The sequence below is a fragment of the Corvus kubaryi genome, unplaced genomic scaffold, assembly GCF_017639235.1.
Source record: "Corvus kubaryi isolate FWS band 111438036 unplaced genomic scaffold, C.kubaryi_AGA036_p1.0 137, whole genome shotgun sequence".
NCBI lineage: Eukaryota > Metazoa > Chordata > Aves > Passeriformes > Corvidae > Corvus > Corvus kubaryi.
Genome location: NW_024580671.1, coordinates 22,205,152 through 22,231,696, shown reverse-complemented (window position 1 = coordinate 22,231,696; position 26,545 = coordinate 22,205,152). Strand labels below are relative to the sequence as shown.

Genomic DNA, 26,545 nt, shown 5'->3' with positions numbered 1-26,545 from the left:
CAGAAAGCTTGGGGGTCTTTTTCTCCATAGATTTACACTACACCAGGAACAACTGCTGCTTCAGAAACTGCATCTGTGGTGAGTTTGCATTTGGGATGTTTTTAAATCACGTGAGATTAACTGCATGTAAATAAGAATGTGTGGAATTCGTTTTTGTTCCTGTTTTATTTACTTCCACTCTCTTGCCCCAGCAGTCATTTAGCTTTTACTTTTGCAAAGAATATACCTGGAACACAAAATAAAATATGAAAAAAGTAGCATGTTTTCAATACTTGTGGTATAGTTCCCTTCTTGATCTCCAGACTTCATGTCGGTTTAGGAACTTGGAACTACAAAGGTAACTGTTAGTCTAAATAAAATTGTATGCTTGCGCTGTAGAAAAAAAAAGGAAATATGAAACTTCCTTTGATTTAAAATCAGACTTCATGTACTGATCTTAACATTTGTTTTGATTACTGCTGGGATCAAGCCTTTATGTGTCTAAATTAAAATTCTACAGGAAATAGTATTTTAAAGGCAGAGGAACTGGTTTATGAAATTTTAATGTTCTTTATCATGATCTTAAAGATTCAGTACCAATGGTGATAGAGCTTGTTTTCATATCATTTTTATTTACAGTTTGATTTTTTCAGTATAGTACTTGAAAACCGCAGTTATCAGTCAGTTTGGCAGAACTCGTATCCTTTAAAAGAGTCAAATCAGGATATATTACAACCTTAAGAAGAGAGGAGAATAGTCCTGAAACTGTAGAAAGTAGTCCTTGCTTTCTTTAATCCTCCAGCAACTGTGGTCTTTCAATCAGAGGATGTGCACAGTGTCTGTGAGAGGTAACCCCCCCACCAGCCCAAGACAATGATTCTGTGCAGTGACACTGCCAAGCAGAAATACAAAGCTATTAATGTATGTGCTTTAAAAAGTCCTCTGGATGGACATGTTATAATGGATAAGTAAAAAATTATCTTTCATTACTCTTTATTGTAATGACTTTTACTCACCTGGTTCACATATTGAAACTTATTTGAATTAACTGGTTGGCTTTTTGTAAGAAAGATGCAATCACAAAAAGAAATTAAAAGTCTTGTGTACTTTCTGAGTCTAAAGTGACTAAGATACAAAGAAATAGGTAATCCTTATTTCTTTTTTTAAGATTAAATAAACATGTTGAGGATGAATGATGTTAAAAGACAAAGTTCTGTATGAATGTTTGAATAATTTTTTTTTCTATTCCCTCAATTATATCATTCCTTTTCAGTCTGTTGCTCCAAAATATGTGTATACTCCTCTGAATCATCTCAAAGATGGAACTATAGTGAACTTGTATGGCATTGTGAAATTCTTCAAGCCTCCATATGTTAGCAAAGGAACTGGTATGTACTATATTCAAGAGATTTGAAATCTCCTCCAGCGAGAACTGTTCTTACTATGTTTTTTAAAAATCAGCCAGAACAACAAATTCACCTGATCCTTTGACCATAGCTTTGACCAGCTAGTAGCAAAGGAAACAGAACAACAAATAGATAAGAGATACCAGTCAGTTTAGGCAGGCTGGTGGAGATAACAAATGAAAAAAGTTCTTAATGAAGATTTGTCATTTTTCCAGCTACTTTAACAAGGCTTTGGGGAACTGAGGACTTGGAACATCTTAATTAGACAAGCACTGATTGCTGGAAATCATTAGGGCTGCCATCCATTCCAGATATGTAAGAACAGTGAAGTTAAATGCACCGACTCTCAAAGTAGCATGTCTCCAAAGCAGCCAGGAGAGATTTTTTTCTACTGAGTTATTTGTCAAGTTAGTCATTTCGGTTTCTTAAGTAGTAGAAATTTAATAGGGAAAATGATTATTTATTTAACAACTAGTCCTTGCCTAAGTGTCATTAATAGCTTCCTGATATGTTTTCCCTGTATATTTTCAGTTGGCATTATTAAAATAACACAACAATATCAGTGGAGAACAGGGACACAATTTGATGTTAATATTTATGAAGATAGTTGTAATTCACTTGCTACTTTATAATGAAAATCTCTAAAACAGTTTTAATTAGTCTGGGGTTTTGAGTAAAAATATTCACTGATCAGTCAAATATTTCAATGTTGGTTTTTGATTTTTTTGCACAGTCCAGAATGATGTTTGCTTGAGAGGGTGCAAAATGGTCGATGATGGTTCTGCATTGTCAGGGCATGAAGTGGCTCTTGCAGAAGATTCTGTGGTTGCATTAGATCTGGTCCAATCTGGCACTAATACATTCTTTTTCTGATACTGTAATAGTAGAATCATGTAGCTTTAAGCTGATGCCCACTGGAAGCATGGAATGTGGGGCCACTGTACTTAATCCACATGGGTCTTTATTCACTATATAGATACACCCTGATGCTGCTCCTTCTTACACATGTTAAGGCTTAAGGCTGAGGCTTTGCACTGTGTTCCCACTGAAAGTGAGTACCACTGGAGTGGTACCTAATTTAGTCTTGTCTGTTTATATAGTCTATAATTAAAAGTGCATAATTGCTATTACCATTACTGCATTTAGGTGAGTGTTAAAACACTAGTGAATGAAATGAGTTTTCAGTTTATTTATAAATTATTTTTTACAGAGAAAGTTGTTTTAGCTAAGCACACTTTCGCTGGGGGCATAAAGTTTGAAATGTCTATATATGAGAACTTCATGAGTTCTGAAAACTGTCCAAGAAAGTACTTTGGGTCTTGCTTGGTAAAAGAGACAGATGGGATTTTGTCTGCTAGAAGATCTGTTGGAAGTGTTTGAAACTCTATTCTAACTTTCCTTCCCCAATAATTTAAGAGCCTTAAGATACTTTAAATTTTTAACAAAGATGATATTCTCCTCTCTCTCCTCCCTTAAACCTAAGGATATCTCAAGTATTTAACCTTGAGATTTAAAAGAAAAAAATGGAAATAGAAAAAAAAGAGCCTCTGTCTTTGTAGTGTCCAATTACAGAGATTATGTGCTTGACCATGAAAGTTTTAGGACATTACAACGTGACAGTACTGCTACCCCAACCCTTTTTTTGCATGGACCCCTAGAGATTAGAATAATGTTCTTTTCCCTTCTGTTCAGTGTGGTTATATGCATTTCTTTTTTAAATAACCACTGTTTCTTATCTTAAAGTATAGAAAATAAATAAAAGATAAAAAGATATTTAAAGGGAATGAAAAAAATAATAAATAGTTTAATAAATAGTTAATAGAAATCTCAAGACAGATACTTTGATCTGCAGTTTACAAATGATGGCATTGAAACATCTGTTTAGCCAGATGCTTCTGGTAGTTACTGGATTGTTTGTATCTCTGAAGTGTATCACCGTGTTAGAAATAACAAGTTCTAGTAAAACAGTTTGATTCTTTAGAGGTTTTGTTTTGGGCTTCTGCAATATATGTTTGTATGTACATATATATATACACACATGCATAGGAGTGTGTGTACATTTGTACTAATTTTCTTCTGTCTTGTTGAAATATAAATGGTAAGTCGACTGGGTCAGCTGCTTGGTGTTAATGCAGACACTTGTGTATTGAATGGCCTCAGTAATTCTTGAAAACAGTATTAATGTTTCATATTGTTTTCAAGAGAGAATAATTTGCTACAATAATCTCTCTCTTTTTTGTGTGTATTGAAATAAAAGAAACAGAAGGCAGTCTTTAATTAGAGTCCCTGACTGCTAACAACATTGCCCAAAACCTTTTTATCTCTTTGAAGGGTGAAGTTACTGGTTCAAGGTAGTGGGTTTTCCAGTAAATGTTATTGAGGAATAAATATGTGATTGCCCAAAGGGGGAAGTATAATTAGATCGATGCTTTCCACCTTAGCAATTTATACAAGCATATTTGTCAGGAACTGCTGAAGTCCCAGTAAAACTACAATAAATGTTTAATCAGTAAATCCTAAACAACTTGTAAGTCCTACAGTATCAATGACTACTAATCTGGAAAGCTTTTGTAGCAATTCTGGTTTTCTTAGGATGACTGAAAAGTGCATTTGTATGTGAAGCTGTGGGGTTTGGGGTTTTAGTGTTTGTTTTTTATCTATCTGTACATACTGTGGAGAAATGCTGATTTTCTGTTCATGCTACTGACTGTCATAACAGTCCATAAAAGAGTGGAAATGCTATGACATTATGAAAGGAAAGCTGTAACCTGAAGAATGAATCTAGACTGCCATGATAGTGGAGGCAATTCAAGATTTTCATGACTGTTACAGGGCTGCAAGAGATTCATGTTTCAAACTATTTAAAGTCAGGACCTAGAAGCTTGACAATCAGCATTCTCCATGCAGATAGTGTAACCTTGTACTGATTACCAAATAGTTGTGGATTTTTTATGAAATGAAATAACTCTTTAACAAGTTACAGAAATTGTATTCTTAAAGAACAATAAGGACTAATCTGAAGGAATATAAAAAGCATGTAAGATGCATGCAGACCATCACTCTATACTTTCATTCAAATTAAACATCAGTTATGTCTCCTTGTTTTCATAAACACCAATTCTGGGCAGTTACAGGCATCCTTCCAGGTAGCTATCCATGGCAGGTGGTGTCCCTCACATGATGTTAAGCCTATGTGAGAATACCTCTTCATAATAATTAAATATATTTTTAAAAAGGTAGGTATGTTTTGAAGTTCTGTGTAGTGTCAGCTGAAATTCAGTGCTTTTACTGAGACAATGTAGTATGAAAGTAAAAAACCTTCTTCTGTAGCATATAAATTTGCTGAACTGTGCATCCGTTGTGTCATATTTTTAAGACAGATTATTGCAAGTAAAATCTACCAGTGATAAAAATTCTCTTTTAAAGAAAATCAGTGGATTTTTTAAATCAGTGGAATAAATTTCTCTAGTAAAGGAAAATTGACTCCAATAGGTAAACTTTCATTATTTATTTATTTATTTATTAGCTTGGTAATGAAGGGATTTTGCTTTGTTGGAAAGTATACTGAGAAAAATCAAGTGTGACCAATGACATTATATTGTTTTCTTTAACTCTGGGACATTATTTAAATTCAGCAATTCTGTTTAGAGTTTGACTCACTATTTTTTTAGAAAAATGAATTAATTCACTGATGTATAATGCTACTGTGGAAAACAGAAAACAATTCTCACATTTCGGCTGGAAAAGAAAAGACAGGTGGCTTTTTATTTTTAACTTTCAAAAAGGGCTTTGCTGAATGATGATTTGATTTTAAAAAATCAGTCTTTATGCGTTGTTCTCAAAAACCTCTATTGTAATTAGGTTTATTGTAGAAGTGGTGTTTTGAGGTGATAGTGAGGAATGGAAGACTAAAGTCACAGAGACAGAGAACCTGTATTATGTAGAATGTGTTCCCTGGCTATATTAAGCAAGTGTAATACTTTATACTGCTTTGACTAAGATGATTATCAGTCTTACATGATTATGCTAATTACACAGAAAATTGAGGCAGTGTGTTAACTTCTACCATTAAATAGGCAGCTGCACATGTATGAAGCTGACTAGGCTGTATAATCACAGCATCAAAGAGTAACCACAATTCTAATGTGGAATTTTTTGCTATTTCCTGTTGATTCTGATGTTGGATTATATCAGTGCACTGTGGCATGTTATTCTATATCCCCAAAGGATTGTAAATCTATGAACCATATGGGTTTTTTCTTAATTGCTCATTTTGCTCATATTTGCAACAGCTCTTTTAAGTTAACCTCTAGAATTCATACATTCAAAAAATCATAAAATTCATAAATTCATGTATCCAAAGAAACACATCAGTCTTTGGATTACAGTAGTAAATACTTGCAGTTTTGTCAGCCAGTGACTGGAGTTTATTCATGACATTCCTGGCATAAAATGTCAAAATAGACTATGTGGACCTTGTGCCTTTGATGGGAGTCTGGAAAAGAGTGATCTCAGCAACTTTCGAATGCAAAAGAAGATAATTTATCATTATTGAGTCTATGTAAAAATCTTGGGAAAGAAGAAGAGTACTAGTTTTATAGAAATACAGAAGGTTTTTATGTATGTAGGAAAAGTTTTATTTCTCGGTAAGCCTTCGGTGGATTTCTTTCACCACTTCATTCACTCAAATCATGAGGGAATTTAAACTTTTTAGTTTAAATGATAGCAAAATTTAAGGATGTATGTGCTGGAAACAGAAGAATATTTCTTTTGCACCACATGTTTTAATCCAGTCTTACACACCTGTCTTCATGTTTGGGGAATCTGTTCAGAGTTTACGTGACTACGACTATCATCTTTCTATGACTGCCTTCCTGTAGCTTTTTTATATAAGGCAAATCTGTTAGTTTTACTAGACTGAGAGCATTCTCTTTCACAGCTGTCAAGCAACAACTTACATGTCTGCATCTTTGTAATGTGCATGATGGAGATTCCATTGACTTTGTTTTAGAACTACGGCACCTTTGTTCAGTTCCCAGATACAGAAGCTCTGGTGTAGTGTCATTATCACTAATTGCCTCATAGAATTACAGCTAAGGGAAGTTGGGGGTTTTGATCCTTAGATTTTTTTTCTTTCCTGTTTGGGTTTTTCTCTTTAAGAGATGACTGTCAGGGCAAAACAGATTTGATTTGGGGAATTTAATTCATTGCCAGTTAACGTCTAATCAAATAACTTACTCAGATATTGAGAAACAAAAAAACATTTGAACACTTAGGGAGAAAACCTTTCCTCCACCTTTCCCAGGTTCAGCATCACTCCAGACAGCCCCCCTTCCTCCTTCCTACCCTCTGTTCCACTGGCTACGGCTACAGGTGTCTCTTGGAGGGGCAGTAGGTGGTACAGGAGGTTGGGGGCAGGATGTAGTGTTTCTTTCTGCTGCCACTTGGTTTCTCAGGTAGGTTACCAGCTACCGTGTTGAGAAAGAGCAAATGTGCTTTTACTGTGTTTTACTTTTATAAGGTATCAGAGCACACATGCTTCTGTAAGCTGAAATGGAAAATACAGGTTTTATTTATGTCATCTGCAAATACTGCTCTGTTCTGGGCTGGTCTGCATTGTCATCTTTGTATCTTGTTTTAATTTTACTTTTTAGATCATTATTAGAAGTGAAATTCTATGAAGTTTAACTTCAAAAGGGCATATTTCGTATTTTTACTTTATAACTACCACTGTGTGACTTTATTCTTGTGATATATAGATATATATATATATATATATCTTGCATATTTTGTTGAAGTGAAGGATATGTAATTTATGCTTTATTTGCTTTTAGAACTTGTAGAACTCATTACCTTTTCGGAAGGCTGTGCAAAATAAATCTTAGAGAATGATTTTAAAATTGTACATATGCTCCTCATTTTGTAGAACAAGTAATTGAAAAGTGAAAGAATAGCATGCCTGTTGCAGACAGAAAAAAAAGGATTGTGTGTTCTTGCTCACAGAGCTGTGCTTAATCACACATTTCATTTTTGGGCTAATTATTGGCAAGATGGGCCAAACTTCAGTTGTTACGATAGTGTAAAAAAACTAACTTTGAAAGAGTTACACAGATGATAGCAGAAAAAATTGGCCATAGGGCTGTTCCTCCCAAATTTAATATCTGTGTATTAATAATTCCATAATGCCTGTTATTCATTCAGACACTTTTATGTTTTACAGATTACTGCTCAGTTGTAACACTTGTGGACCCATCAAATGTGAAGTTAACATGCACTCTTTTTAATGGAAATCTAGATTCTCTGCCAAAAATTTACAAAGTTGGTGATATTGTTCGATTTCACAGAATAAAGGTATGTACTAGGATGGGGGGGGTTTATGTGCTTGCTTTTCTGCAGTGAGAGGACCATAGGAATAATTTAGTTCTACGTGTAAAGAGATTAACACTTGGAGACATTGGATAAAACACCTGATTGTTAAAACAGCTGTGGCTATGGTGTGGACCAAAGCTGAAAGGAAACTGACATTTTTTCAACACCAACAATATTTATTAAACTACTTGACAAAAAAATCATGTGTTACTTCTAGATGAAAAGAGTTTAACCGAGATAATCTGCACAATTTATTTCTCTTTGAAGTGGTAGAATTGAGGAGTTTCTTTATGTCTTTTGTTGTGTAGCAGTTTAGGTCAGCTGGAGAGTCACTCCAGTAAAGGGAGTCTGTCTGGGCTTGTTAGTGTGCAGAGTGCTCCAGCTGCTGCTTCGGTGTTTTCCTGCCTTACTCCCTGTTCATCTGTATCAAAGGGCATGCAGGAAACTGTTTATAGCTTTGATACTGCTTCTGTTGGATGTTTTTTTTATGCCTGCTGCAACTGTATAGGGAAGAAGAACCACCCTACAAGGACTGAATGGAAGTCTTTTAATGCTGGACCATACTTAAAGAGCTGCAGAATAGGACCAAAGATGTGATTTTACCATTAATTTGCAACATAACCATACATAATTATGTATTTGCTTTTTGTGTAAAATAATTATAGCAGAAATTAATAAATGTCATGAAAGAGACCAGTGGGAAAAAAAAAAAAACAAGCCAAAAAACCCCCAGTTTGCTTATTTGAACACTCTTGAGAGATCTAGGAAATTTAGGATTGTACAAAAGGATGATAAAAGGGATAAATATCTGTAGTGCTAAGCATGTACATTATGATATGCTGTAGCAGGAGAACAAAGAAGAAAACTCCATGATAATAGATATAAAAAGTGGTTAAGATTTATCCAGTATTTGAGTTTCGTACCACTGAGATTGTTAAGAAAGAACTTGTTAAGATTCAGCAAGAGTCTTCAGTTATTCCTGTATATAACAAGTATTTACAATCGAGAGAGAAATTAGCTAGCCTATTCTGGGTTAGTATAAGGTTTCTCTAAGGTCATCTGTCGATATAGTAAAGGTGGAATTAAATTGTATTTCTATTTTGAAGCTTGTGTTGCTGATCAGTACTTGAGATGTGTTACTAGTCTTGGAAGTTCATGAATTTAACTTCAGATGGGAAAGACACTAAATTTTAATATTTTCTCTGAATCCATCATGATGAGTGTTATACAGATACACTTATTTCAGAAATTCAGTGGAGATAAAAACTTACTTATTGCTTCTGAAAACACAGTGCACATTTTATAATATAGATGTGAAAAAGGAGAAGGTAGAAAGGAGCTGGTCAAAATAAAAGAATTGAAAAGTTGCACAGCTGTGGTAGGTCAGTATTGGATTTCTAAGTACACATTAAGAAAATAAACAAGACCACTGTCAGGAAATTTATGTATAAATTTATGCGAACATAGTATTGTCTAACTTCCACTATTTATTTTTATCAGAAACTTACTAAGGAAACCTACTGATAAAGCCAGGTTAAGGGACTTCACCGTTCTGATTTGGCATCACTTTTTTTGAGATCATTCTAGAATCCTTGTCAGTTGGTACTCTATCATTCTCCAAGATGATGTTCTGGTATTTAAAGAGAGCATCTATCAATTCACTTCTCATAAACACTTTTTTTTCATCGTGGTTGAGCTGTTCTAAGTGGTTTCCAGTCCTAACAGACCACCAGCTGCTCACAATTTGTGTCTCTTCAGATGCATGAGCTGAGAGCTTGTTTAATTACTTTCAAAGAAATGATCTAGAGTCACTAAGTTGCCCTTTTCTGGATGGGAATGTTCTGACTATCCCAGACTAAGAAACAGGTACTTTGGAACTTTTCGTATCTGATCTGAGGAGGTAGAAGTCTGACACAAAAGCCTGGTGCCAACTTCTGGGAATGAACTGGGAGGGGGAGGACCTCTTTCTCTTTCAGCCACAACCAGCATAGTAGCTATGAATACTGTGCAACACAGTTTTCAATTAAAAAAAACCCCAACATCTCTTAATTAGATTTCTAATTACACTTTCTTCCGTTCCTCCTTCACTCTTTTGTGCTGTTGTCTTCAGGCCTTAATCACCTTGTCTTAGCTTGCTGAATGGAAAGCAATCAAAGGTAGCAGAGGCCATAGTCTGTCAGAGCTGTGCTTACCAATGAGGACAGATAGATATACACAGTCCTTAGAGTGTGTGTTTACGTTCTGTCTGCCCCAGATGTGCTTTCAAGGGACTTCCAGGAAGTTGACATTGATAGCAAACACATTTTAAAAATTACTGCTCCCAGTTACACTATTGGCTACTAATGGATAACTTCTCCTCATAGTAACAGAGATGTTGGCAAGATCTGATGGTCAGAGCTAATAAGAATTTAATGAAGATGATTCTGTTAGAATTACTCTGAGTAGACAGTAATTTAATTTGCTCAGTATTTGTTGCAGAGAAGGAAAATTTTAAGTGTCTTAGTAACAGAATTGGGAAATTATCTAGTTGTAATTACATTTCTGTTAGTATTTCTTGAAATTGGTTTTTATGCACATAATCTTATGATGAGTTCTAATGCATTGCAGAATTTAGTGATTGCAGTACTGTACCTGGGCTTTCAGCCACAATCAGTGCTCTGCAGAGATTGTGGAAGGCAAGCCCCCCCATCTTCCAATATAAAAGCCAGGCCTGTGATCTATTTGTCTAGTCCCCTTCTATCGTCAGGGCAAAGGAGGAGTTTTCTTACGTGGATTTTTCTTGGAACTTCTTTTTTATTTTTCACTGTGAATGCTCTTAATATCTTAGAATTAATGCCTAATTGTTACACTGTTAAAGAGAGGGAAGAGGCAGCCTGCTGGTACTGGCTAAACCTGCAATATTGTTAATTTTCTTTTAGAAGGTGCCCGCAGATGGTTTTGGTAGTTCAGTTTTCTTCTTGCTATATTTAAACATATTCAAAATGGTTTAATTTATACTTCAAATGACTTCTCTATTTCATTAGTATCTCTCTGTTCATACAGCTGGAGGTACAAGTAAACCAGGATTACATTATTAAAATGTAAGAAAATATAATCATCATACTGTATTATCCAAATTTGTTTAGACTATTTACTTAAGATGAGACAACATTTACAAAATACAAAGAAATATACAAGATGCATTCTGGTGGGTTTTTTTCTGACAGGATACTTTTCTTCATAAAAATATTATCAGTGGCAATCATAAAAAAAATAAAATCTTCTTTCTTAGTATAAAAACATGTACAGTAACTTGGTATATGTTGTTTCCCTAGGCATTTTTTGATATTCTAAGATGATCTGTGACTGCAGTGGTTTTATAATAGTCCTTTGCTTCTATAATTTAACAATCAGTTTTGATGGAAAACTACCTTGGAGATGCTATTATTCCAGCTTTATACACTACTTACTATCACACTTTTCCATTTAGTGAGATGAATAACACCATCTTCAGTAAAAAAAAAAAAAAAAAAAGGCTTTTACTTTGCTGTAAGTCTATTTATAAATATTTCAAGATTAGCTTCTTTTCAATACCCATATTCAGGATAGTGTTGTACCCCATAGAAATCACTAGAATTTATTGTCCATGCAGTATGTTAAGGTGACATTTCTCCTATTGTTCTTTAGTTTACAAAATCTCTGCCAGAGACTCCTGCAATATGTATTGGAATTTACTTGCTTGCTTAGAACAAGCCAAATGTATTTTTTCTGCTCCATTTTTGTCCCAGAGGATATTTTTATTTAGCAACCATTATTTATTGAAATTATTGAAAATTTTCAGGGACTTTTTAAATAGGCAGCTGTCTGCCCCACTTCCCTGTTATTCCCCCATTCACCCTCCCCCACCAGTTTTTTAAAAAAATATCACCATGTCCTCTAGAAATGGCACAAAATCTACTGAAGGGAATTGTCATATGCAAAAGTCCCAGATTGACTCTTTTCTAAGTCTAATTCAATTTCAAAACCGTTTGGAAAATACAACATGCTTACAGTATCAATGCTTAACTTGAGCTGAGATCTACTAAGAGTGCCATAATAAAACAGCATTTGCCCATAGAGTTTGTTCATTTTACACTCCATTGATCCCTCATCACTTTAGCAATGATTTATTTTTAAAGGACAAGCCCAGAGAATTTCTGTTGACCATCACCTGCTCTGTGGGTCTGACATAAATAATTTTCCAGCTGTGAAATAGTTTTGTTCTGTAACCCATTCTACATTTTCTTCTCCTGTTTCTTCTGTTGTTCACTAAATAATACTGTTGAATTCTGTGTATGTGTGAGAGCACTCAGTGGCTTCTCCACCTGCCTGAGCCTAAGGACATCTGGTTTTGCTTAAGATCGTTGGTAATTTTCTCATCATGACAGTTGAGACTTATCTTCTTACATATTTTATTTCTTTATTTTTATTTTATAATTGCTTTTTCCTACATTAAGGCTGATTTCAAATTCACTAAATGAGAGTACTGAGAGATGTCAGGAGTACAGTATGTTTGAGGTCAGCCTCCGAAATGCTCAAAGCATGACATAAAGGATTCGGGAGAAGAGGAAAATAACTTACGGTGAAATAGTGGTGGAAGCCCAGGGAGACAAAGTAGTTTCTTTCTGGTTTCATGAATAGTTTAGAGCCTTCACAGAAGACTAGGACAGTATTTTTACTAAGAAAGAAATCAAGATATTTTTATGATCATATAAAAGAATTAGTGAACAAATAAATGGATAGGTAAATTAGAAATCAAAACACTTTGAGAAACATTTACATGTCAGACAAGATATGAAAAATACTCTTGAAGTATATTTTGATACAGGATGAATAGCTAAAAGTGATGAAAGAGAGTTTTCCTCCCCTCTGGATGTTACCTGTTTACAGAACCTATGGAATATAATGCCAGTGACAGCAACTGAAGTAAATATGTACATTTATATTAGATAACATCTTACAGGGGAACATGTTTTTCCAGATCATGGATAATGGGGAGCAAATTGATTATAAAACTATGTATTTTCCTTATTCGTCCAGAGGCTTTTCTTGTATTTTCAATATTTAAATGTAAAGGTTAAAAAACTAAAGCTTTGCAGTGTTTCACTGAAGAAAAACATCATGAATTGGTGTGTTCCATTGGTGAGGTGTGAAGAATGCTTAACTAAATTGAAGTTTATCTTAGCGATGACCCTTAATGCATTTATGGATTATGTCAAAGTAGCAGGGATGAGAGGAGTTCCTGTCACCAAGATTGAACTGCTTTGTTTATGAATTTCCAAGGTCAATGAATGCTTGATTTGTGCGCTTTTTAAATTTCACCCTGTTTATAAAATATAGGCCTAAATCATTGGCAATGTTTTGCTGTTTAGAACTTCTCACACACATTTCATGTTCCGTACTTTAAAGTCAGTAGGATTCTCAACCATTTAAAAATTGAGTCCTGGGAATCCCATACTAGACTGTCTCACAAATGCAATGTTCGTGCGTGCCATTGCTTATTTGGTAACCTGACATTAATTAAAAAGGGATGGATCAAAACAGACGGTTTCAGATTTCTGGATAATGAGTCATGCAGTGCTTTGATATAGATAAATCTATAATTGGAGGGAGCAATAAGACTAGACTAGATCCTTGACGGAATGCTTCAGACTTTAAATACTGTTTTATATGGCAGCAGATACACAGCTAAATCAGCAGGATTCAAGAGGCCTGCCACATGCAGGGCAATAGACATTGAGTGATTGTGAAAGCTGTATTCATAATTCAAGGAATGAAAGCTCATCACTGTTTGCTTTATGGAAAAAAAAATACCTCCTTGAGCTGATATTTTCTTTTTCAGTTCCATAATATTGGGAAATGGGGCTATTGTAAGGGGCCAAGACCAGAAATCCATAGTAACTTTGCTCTGCCATCACTCTGCTATGTAACCCCTAAAAATTAATTTCTCTTGTGCCTTAGTTTCCCCATTTCTAACAGCAATCCTGATGTGTTCCCCACACAAATATTTTGATGTGTGTAAAAAATACTCTGCAGAGATGCTGTATATTTACATTAGGTATTAGTCTGCCTCTTCAGAAATTGTTTGTGTAAGATTGTATTTCTGCTCATGCATTTTGCTTGCTTATTAATATTAATTTTATCTTTTTGTTCTGTTTTTATTTTGGCTCTGTTCTCCCAATAGAACCAGGAACAGAAATGATCAATGGTCCATTTTTCATGCACATGATAAAGCAGAAATATATTTGTTTTTCCATGCAGTGCAAACTTTTTTTTTTTTCTCATTCATATTTTATTACAGATCAGGGAATACAATGGACAGATGCAGGGAATTACCAGTGCAGGATTTGCATCCTTAACATTTGATGGAACTGTAGGAGCTCCAGTAGTTCCTCGAACTTCTAGCAAAGTGTACACTTTCATGGATGAAGAACAGAAAACAATAGAAGAATTACGTATTTGGGCAGCCAGTAATATTTCCATCTCTGGACCAGCAGCAAGATTGTCTGGTGTTCAGCCAATGCTGTTCTTTGATCTCACTTGTCAGCTGGTAGGAAAAGCAAAAGTGGATGGATCTTCTTTTCTTCTAAAGGTAGACTTATTTTTTAAAATAATTTGTTAGATTGACTAAGACACTGTGATACATTTTTCAGTAAAAAAGACATATTAACTAATTTAAATAATATTATGTAGAGAAATATTTTGAGTGTAAGCAAATCTGTGATCCTTGGCCATTTTGTTTCTATGGAAAGAAAATGGAAAGCCCAGTACTCTTTGAAGTTGATCACCTGATTCGGTTTTTTAGAGAGGTTTATGAAGATGGTGTTACATAGATCATCATTTCACAAAGATTTGTAGATAAATATCGCAATATTTTTTAACCTTGAACAATCTTGTTGGTTTTAAACTTTATCCTTCTTTTTTAGTTAGCAGCATTTACTGCTTGTTTTTCTGGATTTTCTGGATATGATTAGTGCAGTAAGTAGCACTGTAAAAAACAAATGAATGGATTATGTTACCATGATGGATTTCAGGTAGCTTCTTTTAGTTATACGTAAGCACTTTGGGCATCAGCGCTCAATGAAAATACAAAATTCAAAGAGCCACAGAACAGGAGAGCAATTTCTGAAGGTGATCCTTAATATTAGGTAAATAAAAAGGAGGTCTCCATAATATTCCTAATTTTAGCTCAGATGTATCAGTCTGGTGTTATTCTAAAACTCATCTGTACTTATTTTTTAACTTGATCGTTACAACATGAGTAATAATCAAGCTGTTACTTTCCATTTTATGACTTCATAAAATTATATATTGGTTCTACTGTGTTAAACTGTATTGTTACAATATTTTTAGAAGTAGCACTTGGCATTACTCTTTCATTGAAGTAGCAAAGATATTTCACATACAGAACAATGCATTACTACACAGAAACAAACCTTAAGTGCATGCTATAACATATTCTGCAAGTGCTACAAACATTTCCATTTAATTATTCCTTGTGAAATAGATGTCAAATGAGACCCAGTAAAATTTCAGGACTTTGTGGACTGTAATTAAATTGTTCATTGGTAAGTGTATCTTCAGCATTGAAGGGCCCTTTTCAAGGACAGAGACAAATGCTTTCTTAAATTATTACTTCTTTACATGCTTTTCTGTGTTGTAAGACCTGAAGTCAATTTTGTCACTTTTGTACAGCAAAGGTAATGACTTGGGGAAATCTTAGGATAGATTTAGGAAGGCAAAAGTTTGAGGTCAAATAATGGTATGTCAGTTTTTTAGCATAAAATATTAAATACTTAAATATGTATTACAATACATTGTATAAGCTTAAAAATGTTATGTTAGCATTCTGTTTCTAATTTCCTCCATTTTTCAACAATGGCAAAATCCATTTCTGTTACCAAATATTGGTCGTGACAGATCTCTGATTCTTTTTTTGATTTGCTAAATAAAAAAAAATCAAACAAAACAACCAATTCAATATGAGCTTAAATTGAGTGATTATTAAATATTATTTTATTGTACTATTTTGGTTATGCATTTTATAATAACAATTTACATTTATTTTATTCCAAATATATCAGTTACATTAATGGTTGATTATACTATGAAAAATCATTATTATTTTAAGCACTGATCTCATGTACGTAGTGGAGATTGCTTCAAAAACAACTAAAATAAATTTCAGCAATTTTGTGCATCACCTGTAGCATAACTTGTAAATTACACTTGATGAATTAATTGCTATTTGCACAGCAGCAGAGTTGGACATGGTATGGGTATCACTGACCTGTTAGTGTTTACCATTTTCTCAGAATTTTGTTATTCAAATTGGTGAAGACTAAAGAATGCACACTAGTAATTATTCTGTCATTTATGCCTTTCGTAAGAGTTTTATTATTATTCTTTTCTTCCTTTCTGTCTATCAGTTAAATTGTGTACATTAGGGTAAATTGTACAATGAGCATATTCTGCTGAAAATAGGAACAGGTGTTTTGTCTCTCTCATTTCAGTGTTTTCCAACCATGGTGATCAAAGGTTATCACTAACTTTAGCTCCAATCTGTTCATGACTAGTAATAGAACAATTTGTTTCTTATTCAGAATTAATTTAACCAGTGCTGGGTTTTAGTCCAGTATTCATTTTTGAAACCAGAACAGTTTGAAACCAGAATGTTTTTGTGTTTTGTGTAAAGCAGAGCTGCCAAGCTCCTCAGGTAGAGCACTTCATCTGTTTTCATACTTGTGCAAGGAAAAACCCAAACCCAACTCTACTTTTCAAAGGATTTTTTTTCTTGTAAAGAAACTTCACTAACTTATAAATTCCTCCAAAAGGTGCCCTGGTGCCAGCTCTGTTAGTTCCTCTGGTGAAGGACATTTTAGAACTGAGTCATCCTTCTTCTGAACAGGGAGTTTGCAGGTTATTTTAATCCATTTGTCAGATCATCTCTCCAATGCAGAATTACCAAAGTTTCCCAAGTAAAGCCAGTTGAAAAATAATGGAAAACTTGACAAACTTAAAGGTTTTTTATTTTGTCAAAGTGACTAAATTTGTAATATGTGTTCTCTAAATTTGTTTTCAAGATGAGTTCTGGAAAAGATATGATAATTCAAGCAATAGGCAACCTCTCTTTCAAAGGTGGTTTTAAGTATTTCATGGTACAGGATCAGAAGATAATAGGCTTTTTTTAATCTGTGGCAGCATATACAGCTTCATTATCTGGGTCCTTCAGAATACACTCTTACTTGGCAACATTAATTTGATGTCATGGGTCATTTTCACTGTGAACAGTTTTCTCTTTTATCTCTTGATTTTGGATGCATATTCTGCGAATGATATTCATTGTGCATTTATACATGGCTTTGCTGATTCTTAGATCTTTTCCTGTGCGTCTGTTGATCCAAAGCAGTTAAGCATAAGGGGTAGAAACCCTTTAAAAATCAGGCTTTGGTGTCCTTTTTTCTTGTGCTCTGCAGTGCCTAACTCATGGGACAAAGCACCTTGGTATCACAAACTGTCTGAAAATTGAAAAATAGGTTCTTCTGTTGAACCTATATGTATGAAATCCTGTGAAAAGCAGCCTTTCAGAAGTATAGTCCAAATGCTTCTAGATTTTTATTTTACTGTGCCAGTATTTCAGGCCATTATTTTTGAGTCTTTGAGAAGAGTATATCTGCAAAAACTCAGGAAACCATAGTTTACAGAATGATGTTTGGGTTAAGTGGTAAGATTTTCTTTTCAAGGTGTTAAGCCTGTCAGTAAACTTACCTTTTCACAACACTTTGATAGCTGAAAAATAACTACTGATATTTCAGTACTTGGAGTGTATCAAGGATTTAGCTCTAGGCAAGCAAGTTTTAGAATCCTTGTTAATAAATATAGGTTAAGTACTGATGTTTTTCTAATATGTTCTGGATAACGAGCAGTGTATGCTGATATAGGAGATCATCAGTAATTAAGTCAATATGTGCTGTGTACTCAGTCTTCACATTCTGTAGCTAGAGTGGTTAAAAAACCCCTATAGAAGGATTAAAATACTAAGTACAGACAGTTGTGCATATGATGAATTCTAAGAGTTGTAATAGCTAACCCTGAGATTGTCTCAGCTGGTCAGAGCATGGTGCTAAGAGCACCAAGGTTGTGGGTTCAATCCCCAGGTGCACCATTCACTTAACAGTTGGATTTGATGATCTTTGTCGGTCCCTTCCAGCTCAGAATATTGTGTTATTCTGTGCTGGATAAACAGCTGAGGTTTTGTTACAGCTGTTCTTTTTGGTTTTTTTATTTAAATATTAACTAATTCCAGGTCTTAGTACTTGATTGTGTTCTCTGTAGAGGTTATTTTATGCTCTGTAAGAAATAATAATTTTTAAAATCCCATAAGGTCTAATTCAAGTATTTTAAGGACTTCTAGAATGATATTGCAAATAAGATTTCTTATGGTTAACAATTTCTAATCAAGCAAAATAATTTTAAACAAAAAGTTGTTTAAAGCCTGAAACTAAAGTATTCTGAGCACATTGAAATAGTTCCTTTGTTGTTGCAGGTCTGGGATGGCACAAAATGTCCCTACCCCACGTGGAAGGTGCCTGTAGAAGCAAAAGACCTGGAAGGAGAGAAAGTTCTTCTTCATCAGCTGAGAAATCTAGCAGTGGACATTCTAGTCTATGATAATCATGTACAACTGGCAGAATCACTTAAGGTAATGCGTAGTGTGGTGTTTCAGACTCTTTTTTTGTGGCCTATTTTCTGCTTAGAAATCACTTCAGAGAATGCATCAATTCAGCTCTGCTGTAATTAGTTTCATGTGCCTCTTTATCTTTCACTGTATTTCCCATACCTTTTATTTGAATGCAAAACTCCTTCAACGTGCTAAACAGGCTCATTACCGAAAAATTGCCATGAAAAAAATTCTTCCAATTAAGCAGTTCTTTCCAGATACTGTAATAAAATAGATAATACAGTGAAAATAATGCACTTAGAAAATGTATTCTATGCTTTAGAATTATTTTTAAATTATACAATGCAGTGTTAAACCTGTAGTCCTGTTAAAGACCTTTAATTCTGAAGTCAATAGAAGATTTTCTGTTCTATAAACTTCTGCAGTTTGCAGTGCAATCTTCATTTAGTAGGTCAGTAATGTTGATTATGCTTAGATGGAAAAAACAACAACACAATTAAACATTTGATCTTCAGCAATACTGCCGTCTTGCTTCTGAATACAGGAACTTGGCAAAGACTTCATCTTTCATTTCATGCCTTGCCCTCTATACTCAAGATCATTTTTAAGAAAACATTGACCAGAAAATAAAGATAAGTGATAACCATTTTTTCTGCTGGGTCTATTAGCAGACATGAAATCAATTTCATAAATTAACACCCATTCATAAGTAAATTACAGATAGCAAAATAAGTGTAAGAATTTGTGTAAGAATTCATAGCAAAACTGACAGAAGTATTTCATTATTTGAAACTTTTATTACTTACGAGTTCTCTTCTAGAATTTTTCTCTTGCTGACTGGTGTAAAAAACTGATGTTCCAGTGAAATGTTGTTTTGAATATGAAGAAAAAAAGTATTTTAATATTAATAAAACATATTTTCCTGAGTAGCTGATAATAATCCCTTTATTTTTCTTTCCCATTTATATTCAGGAATTTAATCGCATATTGAGTATGTGATGTGCGGGATGTCTTCATCACCTTTCTCAATTTTTTACTTCCTATCTACTTGCTCTTTCTCATTTCTGAAGCATTTTTACCTTTGCTGGATACTGCACTGTGTAGTAGAAGCTCTAATAATTTCAAAGGAAATTGTTAAGAAACCTTCTTTGACCTCTTGTGGGTGTTTTTCTCCTTCTGGCTACATCCAAACTTGCAGTAGTTTCAGTCATGCAAGCTGTAGAAGTTTCAAAATAGATAATTTTTGTACACCACTTTTTAGTTGCTTGTCTTAGTGGAGTTATCAAATAAAAAGGGCTGATATGCTGACAATTAAATTTCAGAAATATTTATTAATTTCAGATTGCAACACATAGAATTAATTGTACTTCACAGAATTTTATATACATACATATATATATGTATAAAATAAAATTTGGGGGGAACTCTCCTAAAATGGAAGGTTTTATTAAAGGTTTTTAAATACTAGTGGAAATCATGTAATATCATAAAAAAGTATAATCAAAATATATATGGTATTTTACTGAGTTCAGGGTCTTGCTATGCAAAGTGTTTTATAAAAATTCGTGTATGTAACAATATAGAACTGGAGAGTGCTTAGTGTATCCACATGCACCTTCTTAAGTGTGATTAGGTATTTTGCCAATTTGTGGTTTCAGAAACAGTAAAAAGTGCACTATTTTTCAATCATCGCTTCTACATTTAACACTAGCTTAGAATGGCCTTTTTTAATGTAAATTGTTACAGAATTTTTAGGTTACACTCTCGCCTGTTGTTGTGTGCCATTTGCAGTGATAGTTGCAGGTTGGAAATGACGTTTTATGTAGGAGCAATCTGTTTTACACAACCTTGATAACAAGAAGGGCAGATTTAAAAAAAACCTGAAATACATGTTTTTATTTTAAAATGGTATCTGTAGGCACATGTTCAGACAAGGAAGCTCTGAATAAGTACTACGCACAGAAAGTGGGTAGTGTATTACAGGGAATTTTTGGCGAATCCTGGAGCACAGTGTCAGGGATATTGCTGCAAGAGTTTGTTAAAAACTTCTTGTTTAGATTGTTTGTCCAGAGAACACTGAAGATATGAGCACTTTATCTCATTTTCTAAGACAAATAATACTTAAAATTTTTAATGGAGAGAACTTCAGTTAAACATTGAAGGTATGTTACAGTTGATACTGTAATTAGACTTTTTTTCCCTGTATTTACTGGCCTCCCTTTCCTGCTGGGTAAGATTGTGGCTTTTCAGAATTTGGTGCCTTAACACAACACAGAAAGAATTTTCAGAAATCTCATCTCTAAAGGAGATTATTACCAGAGTCATAAGGACATGGCAAGACCTACAACTAAGCAAAGAAAATGGTGTTCACTGCTTTTGCTTGAATTTCCCTCTTCCTCTGGCTGCCTGGAGTGCACGAGGCACTCATTGTCATTACTGTAGGAACCCCAGCCTACAACTAATGGTCTGGAATACAGTTGCTCCACATTCTTAAGCCCTTCTTATGCCAGTTTTCCAGAAGTTCTCAGGGTTCACTGACTTTGCTGTGCAGTTTGGGAATAGGTCTGTGACATGAGTTTCTCCATCGGGGCATTTTGCTTAGGTGGTAAGCATCAAGATGAGTGAGTGTCAGTGGTCAGTCAGTGCACAGCAGGGGTCCAGCTGCCCACAGTTGGTCAGAGATTTCCTTATGTTCTGTCTTTCACTGAATGTGTGGTCCTTGCATTCCTCTTCCGGCTTGATACCATCGATTCTGTGTTGTCATGCATTTTATGGATAATACAATTAAAACTATTAACCTTGAGCATACATATGAGTCCTAGTCCATAGTTTCACAGTATTTGCTTTGTGTTACCTATCTTCAGATGTAGAATTTGTATATTTTCAGCTGTTTCTCCCACTATATCACATCATGTCTTTTTTAATAGTAGTTTAGACTAAGAATTCTTGCTTTCTTAGTGCCAGAGTCACATTTTCAACATACAACTTAAATGAGTTACTACATGGCTGCAATAAGTAGCTTCATATTTTTCAGACCTAGGTAGCATTCCTTTGACACGTCAGTTGTATTCTCCCACTTCTGTCTTTTTACTCATTGAAAGGGGAAAAAATCCCAAAAGACAATACTCCTAAGTCCTTCAAACTCTTAAATGGATTTAAGTTTGTATTTCTTACTGCCAAGGTTGGTGCCCAAATGTTGTGTGTATGCTTTATCTCATTGGCAGAAAGCTGTGCACCATTTACTCAGTAAAATTAGACTGCTGATGCAATAAAAATGATGACAAAGAAATCCCATTGAATATAATCAACCATAAAAATAGGCATAAAAATAAGTACAGGTGAATTTGTTATGTGATTCCTGTAGATAAAGACAGTTTCTTGTCATGAGTGCCTTTTTGGACAAACATGAATATTTACCTGCCATGATAAATGCTGTTATGAATTCACCAGTGTGAATGTGAACACAACCCTATATGTTTTGAAATAATCATGAGTATTTCCTATGCTAAAAAGTTGTTTTAGTTAGCTAGTTACAGGGAACTACATAAATGACTTCTGCATTTTGATTCTGTCTAGCCTTAATATGTATTCTTTAAATAGTCGTATTTGAATTAAACTGAAAATAGGGTATTAGTATATTTTATATTACTGCAAGAACTCCGTTAATTTCACTTTTAAATGAATTTCCTCTGAGGTAGGTCATAAAGAGAGCTGCTGTAAAGTCAAGTAAGGGGCTGGTTTTGTACTAGATTTTAGTGATGTCTCTGTAAATTGTGGTGTTTAATGTAGATTAAAATTTCTTCTTAGTCAAGTATATAAAGTTCTCGGTCTGCAGGTGTTCTGTAAACAACAGAAATACAGTAACATTTTTATCCATATCATCCACATTTGCTCTCTGCTTTTAACGGTAAGCAAGGCTGCCTCCCAAAGGAATCCACGGAAACGGCATCCTGTCCACCCAGGCATCTCTGGGCTGACTTTCAGAACCTTATGGACTTCTTGAGTATTTGGCAATGCTGATTATTATGCATCTCTTTTTTATAGTTTGAAGTGATATTAAAATATATAAAATAATAACATTTTCAGAAAAGGATCTACTAAGTGTTTGTATTGGAAGATTATTTTATAGTGATGATAAGTCTTGCAAAGTGAATGTTGCACTAAAACATAGTTCAGTTGACTTTTGTGTGAATTTCAGCACACAAGTTTAGAAGGCAGACACAGCATTTTATATTCTTAGCTTCTGAGCTCTTCTCTCCCATATTTAACTTTTTGTGTTTATACATAGAGAAAATACTTACTTTTTATATACTATTTTTGAAAAAAAGAAATTTGTCAATCAAAATCACCTTTTCCTGCTTAAATGCAAATTACTCTTGGCCGTAGGGAAGTAGTTTGTTACTGTTTTATTTACATAAGGTTATTCCATAAGCAGAACTTAGCTAAGAACTTTTAAAAAAAACTTTCTCCAGAAATATTTGTCATAGTCATTAGATTAGTCTTACGATAAGAGTGTCATTTGCGTTTTTTGATATTCAACATAATTAGGTGAAATCAGCATCTGGAAAGGGAAAAAAAAAGTCTTTGGATAAGCCTCTTAACTGCCATCTAAATGCACAAGCTGTCCTGGTGGTGCTTTGAATGAACAAAACGAGCAGCCTCCTAACAGTGCAGATCAATTAAAAGTCTGGTAAGAGCTCCATGCCAGAAGCAAAATAGGTGCAGGCTGAAGTGCACTTTTTATGTCCCTGCTGCCACAATTGGAAAATATGCTGCCTTTTTCATGTGTGATTATTGTTTAAAAGAGCAGTTTGATATCCACATTATGTAGTCATAGTTTGTTCCTTGATACAAAGGAGGATTCTAGACACAGGTTGCTGCTCCATCTGCTTTTATGCATATACCCATGTGTTTAGAAGTGTTGTACTATGGCATGACCAATCCAATCTAATAGGAATACTTTTTCAGTTTCTGCTGGTTAAAATGGGACCTGAAGGTGAAATGCAACTTAATAAACTGACTGCTGTAATATTAATTTCAATTGAAGTAAATTTAAAATAATTTGTCATTTATATTAGACTATTTTAAAGATGTTTAGAATGAATATAAATCCAGGTTGTTGAATGTGTGTAGCTTGCGAGCTATCAGCTGGATCTCAGGTAATATATTTGGGTAACTGTGTAATTGAGTCTCCAGATTATCTATCTGTAGAACATTGGGCTTGGTTTTGTTTTGTTGGTTGGGTATGTGGGTTTTCTTTGGGGGGTAATGGGAGTGGTATTTTGAAATAAATGCAAAGTTATGAAGATGTGTTCAGTGTTCAGCACTCCATAACTTCTTTTTTAATAGGTGATTGTATAAGTTAGCCTAAGTCCATTTGTATAACTTGACAAAACTGTTTCAGAAAACACAAAATCATTGTAAGCAAAACAGGAAGCATGTTCTCCATGTACCTGAAGAGAAGATCTAACAGACATAGGAAAAGTGCCAAGATCTTTCAGTTTCTAACACATGTTGTCTTTTGTACTGGGGCTAAAAAAATGTTATCCGTAATGTAAGAGTAAGATATGATGGAGAAATCTGAGTAAGCAGATATGTTTGTATGTACATGTAAACAGATAGTAAACCGTGCACGATGATGAGCAGGAGGTCAGTTGCTAAATGTGATCATACATGGACCAATCACAGGACGTCAGTCTCTGCGGGGTTGTGTTGGGAATATAGAAGGCAAATTGTGCCCTCAGGAAAGGAATGTATTGACTCGTTTCATCTGTCTTCTGCAGTCTGTTTGAGAATCAGATTTACTACGAAGGCTTATTCTGGTTCTGAATCACCCTTTGCTGCCAGTAATGTTTTCTGATAAAGCAAAACAAGCAGGTCACACAGAGAGGTTTTGCAGTTTCCATACTTGAAATACTTAAAACCCACCTGGAAACAACCCTAAGAAGTCTGCTCTAGCTGACTCTGCTTTGGGCACAGGAGTTGAACAGGGTAATCGCCAGAGGTCCCTGCCAGCTTCAGCTGTTCTGTGATTCAGTTAAAACAGGGAAGAAGCTTCATGAGTACTAGAATTTTCCATGTAAATAACTAACTTTGTGTTATCAAAGTGGGTTGGTTTTTTTTTCCTTTCAGATTGGAAGTTTTCTGAGAATTTACAGTATTCATACAAAACAAGCAAGTGCTGACAATGAAGATGTCTCACATATAGAATTTCATCTTCATGGTGGCACCTGTTATGGTCGAGGAATAGGAGTCTTGCCAGAATGTAACCCAGATGTTAAGGAACTAAAAGCGTAAGTACTATGTGTAGATGTTTGTTTTTTTCTAGCTGATTCTTGAAAACGCTAGGCTAATGTAACAGCTGTACAGTTTAGAATTTTAAATATATCTAAGAATCAGACACTCAAGAACAGAACATGTCTTTAGCACTACTAAGATGAAGAGTATTTGGAGGGATAGGTAAATAAAAGGCAACTTTTTCAAATTTAAATCCAGTAGGGCTCAAGACTTCAGTTTTATAGTGCTGTAGTAGTAAAGCCTGGCCATATTGACATACTTAACGCTGTTTTATAGTGGCATCGCCTTGCTTCAGCAAATAAATTAAGCACATTTTAAATGTGTGTGTTACTTGAAAGCGGTGAGATTTAAAGATATTCAAAATGAAGCAGTTTACATTCTTTACTGAACTGTGTTACATTCATAAGGCATCAGAATCATTTAGTTTTAAAAAGACCTTTAAGATCCTCAAGTCCAACTGTAAGCCTTGTCCAAGTCCCCCACTAAACCATGTCTCTAAGCGCCACATCTACATGACTTTAAAACACCTCCAGGGATGATGACTCCACCACTTGCCTGAGCTGCTTGTTCCAACTCTTGACAGCCCTTTCCATGAAGAAATTTTTCTTAATATCCAATGTAAACCTCCCCAGGCACAACTTGAAGCCATTTCCTCTCCTGTCTCTTGTTGCCTGGGAGTAGAGGCTGACCCCACCTCAACAACCTCCTGTCACGTTGTTGTAGAGATAAGTGATAAAGTCCCTCTGAGATTCCTCTCCTCCAAGCTAAACCATCCCAGCTCCTCACAGGACTTGTGCTTCAGCCCCTTCACCAGGTCCTTTTCTGCTGGTCCTCTTTCCAACCACTCTGCCCCAGCCTGTAGCACTGCATGGGGTTGTTGTGACCCAAGTGCACTCACCGTGTTGAGCCTCATATACGTGGCCTTGGCCATCACTCCAGCCTGTCCAGAGTCCCCTGCAGAGCCTTCCTACTCTCCAACAGATCAACACTCCTGCTCAGCTTGGGGCCATCCACAAACTTACTGAGGGTGCCCTCAGTCACCTCGTCCTAATCACTGGTAGAGATATTAAACAGAATTGGCCCCAGTACTGAGCCCTGGGGAACAGCATTTGTTAGTGGCCACCAGCTGGAGGTAACTCCATTCACCACCACTCTCTGGGCCTAGCCTTCCAGCCAGGTTTTACTCAGTAGATAAGCAGCCAGCCAAGCCATGACAGCCAGTTTCTCCAGGAGAATGCTGTGGGAAACAGTGTCAAAGGCTTTACTAAGGTCCAGGTAAACTACATGCCCAGCTGTTTCTGCATCCACTAAGCAGGTCAGTTTGTCATAAAAGGAGATGAAGTTGGTCAGGCAGGACATGTCTCTCATAAACCCATGCTGGCTGCATCTGATCCCCTGGGTATCCTTCATGTGCTACATGATGGCACACAAGGTGATCTGCTCCACGACCTCCAGCACTGAGGTCAGGCTGACAGGCCTGTAGTTCCCTGGATCATCCCTCTGACCCTTCTCGTAGATGACCATCTACAGTAATTTTCAGTCTGCTGGAACCTTCTCACTTATCCAGGACTGCTGATAAATGATGGAAAGTGGCTTGTTGAGCACTTTTGCCAGCTCCCTCAGTATCTATGAGTGGATCGCAGCCAGCCCCATAAATTTGTGTGTGTCTAAGTGGTATAGCAGGTCAGTGACCATTTCCTCTGAGATTATGGAGGCTTCATTCTGCTCCCCATCCTTGTCTCCCAGCTCAGGGGTCTGGGTACTCAGAGAATAATTGGTCTTACTATTAAGACTG

At 35.3% G+C, this 26,545-nt stretch overlaps 1 protein-coding gene across 5 annotated transcripts in view; it reads left to right on the top strand.

The window, feature by feature from the left end:
• POT1 (protection of telomeres 1) overlaps positions 1 to 26,545 on the top strand; it is a 57,704-nt gene that overhangs the window by 16,305 nt on the left and 14,854 nt on the right. For all 5 annotated transcript variants that reach the window (XR_006014433.1, XM_042018186.1, XM_042018187.1 and 2 more), the window contains exons 7-12: positions 31 to 78; positions 1,253 to 1,367; positions 7,606 to 7,736; positions 14,074 to 14,364; positions 18,319 to 18,474; positions 24,586 to 24,746. Coding sequence is in view for 4 of the 5 variants with exons in the window: in XM_042018186.1 (XP_041874120.1) it covers positions 31 to 78; positions 1,253 to 1,367; positions 7,606 to 7,736; positions 14,074 to 14,364; positions 18,319 to 18,474; positions 24,586 to 24,746 (902 nt within the window). In the remaining variant the exon portion in view is untranslated. The remainder of the gene's footprint in view (positions 1 to 30; positions 79 to 1,252; positions 1,368 to 7,605; positions 7,737 to 14,073; positions 14,365 to 18,318; positions 18,475 to 24,585; positions 24,747 to 26,545) is intronic.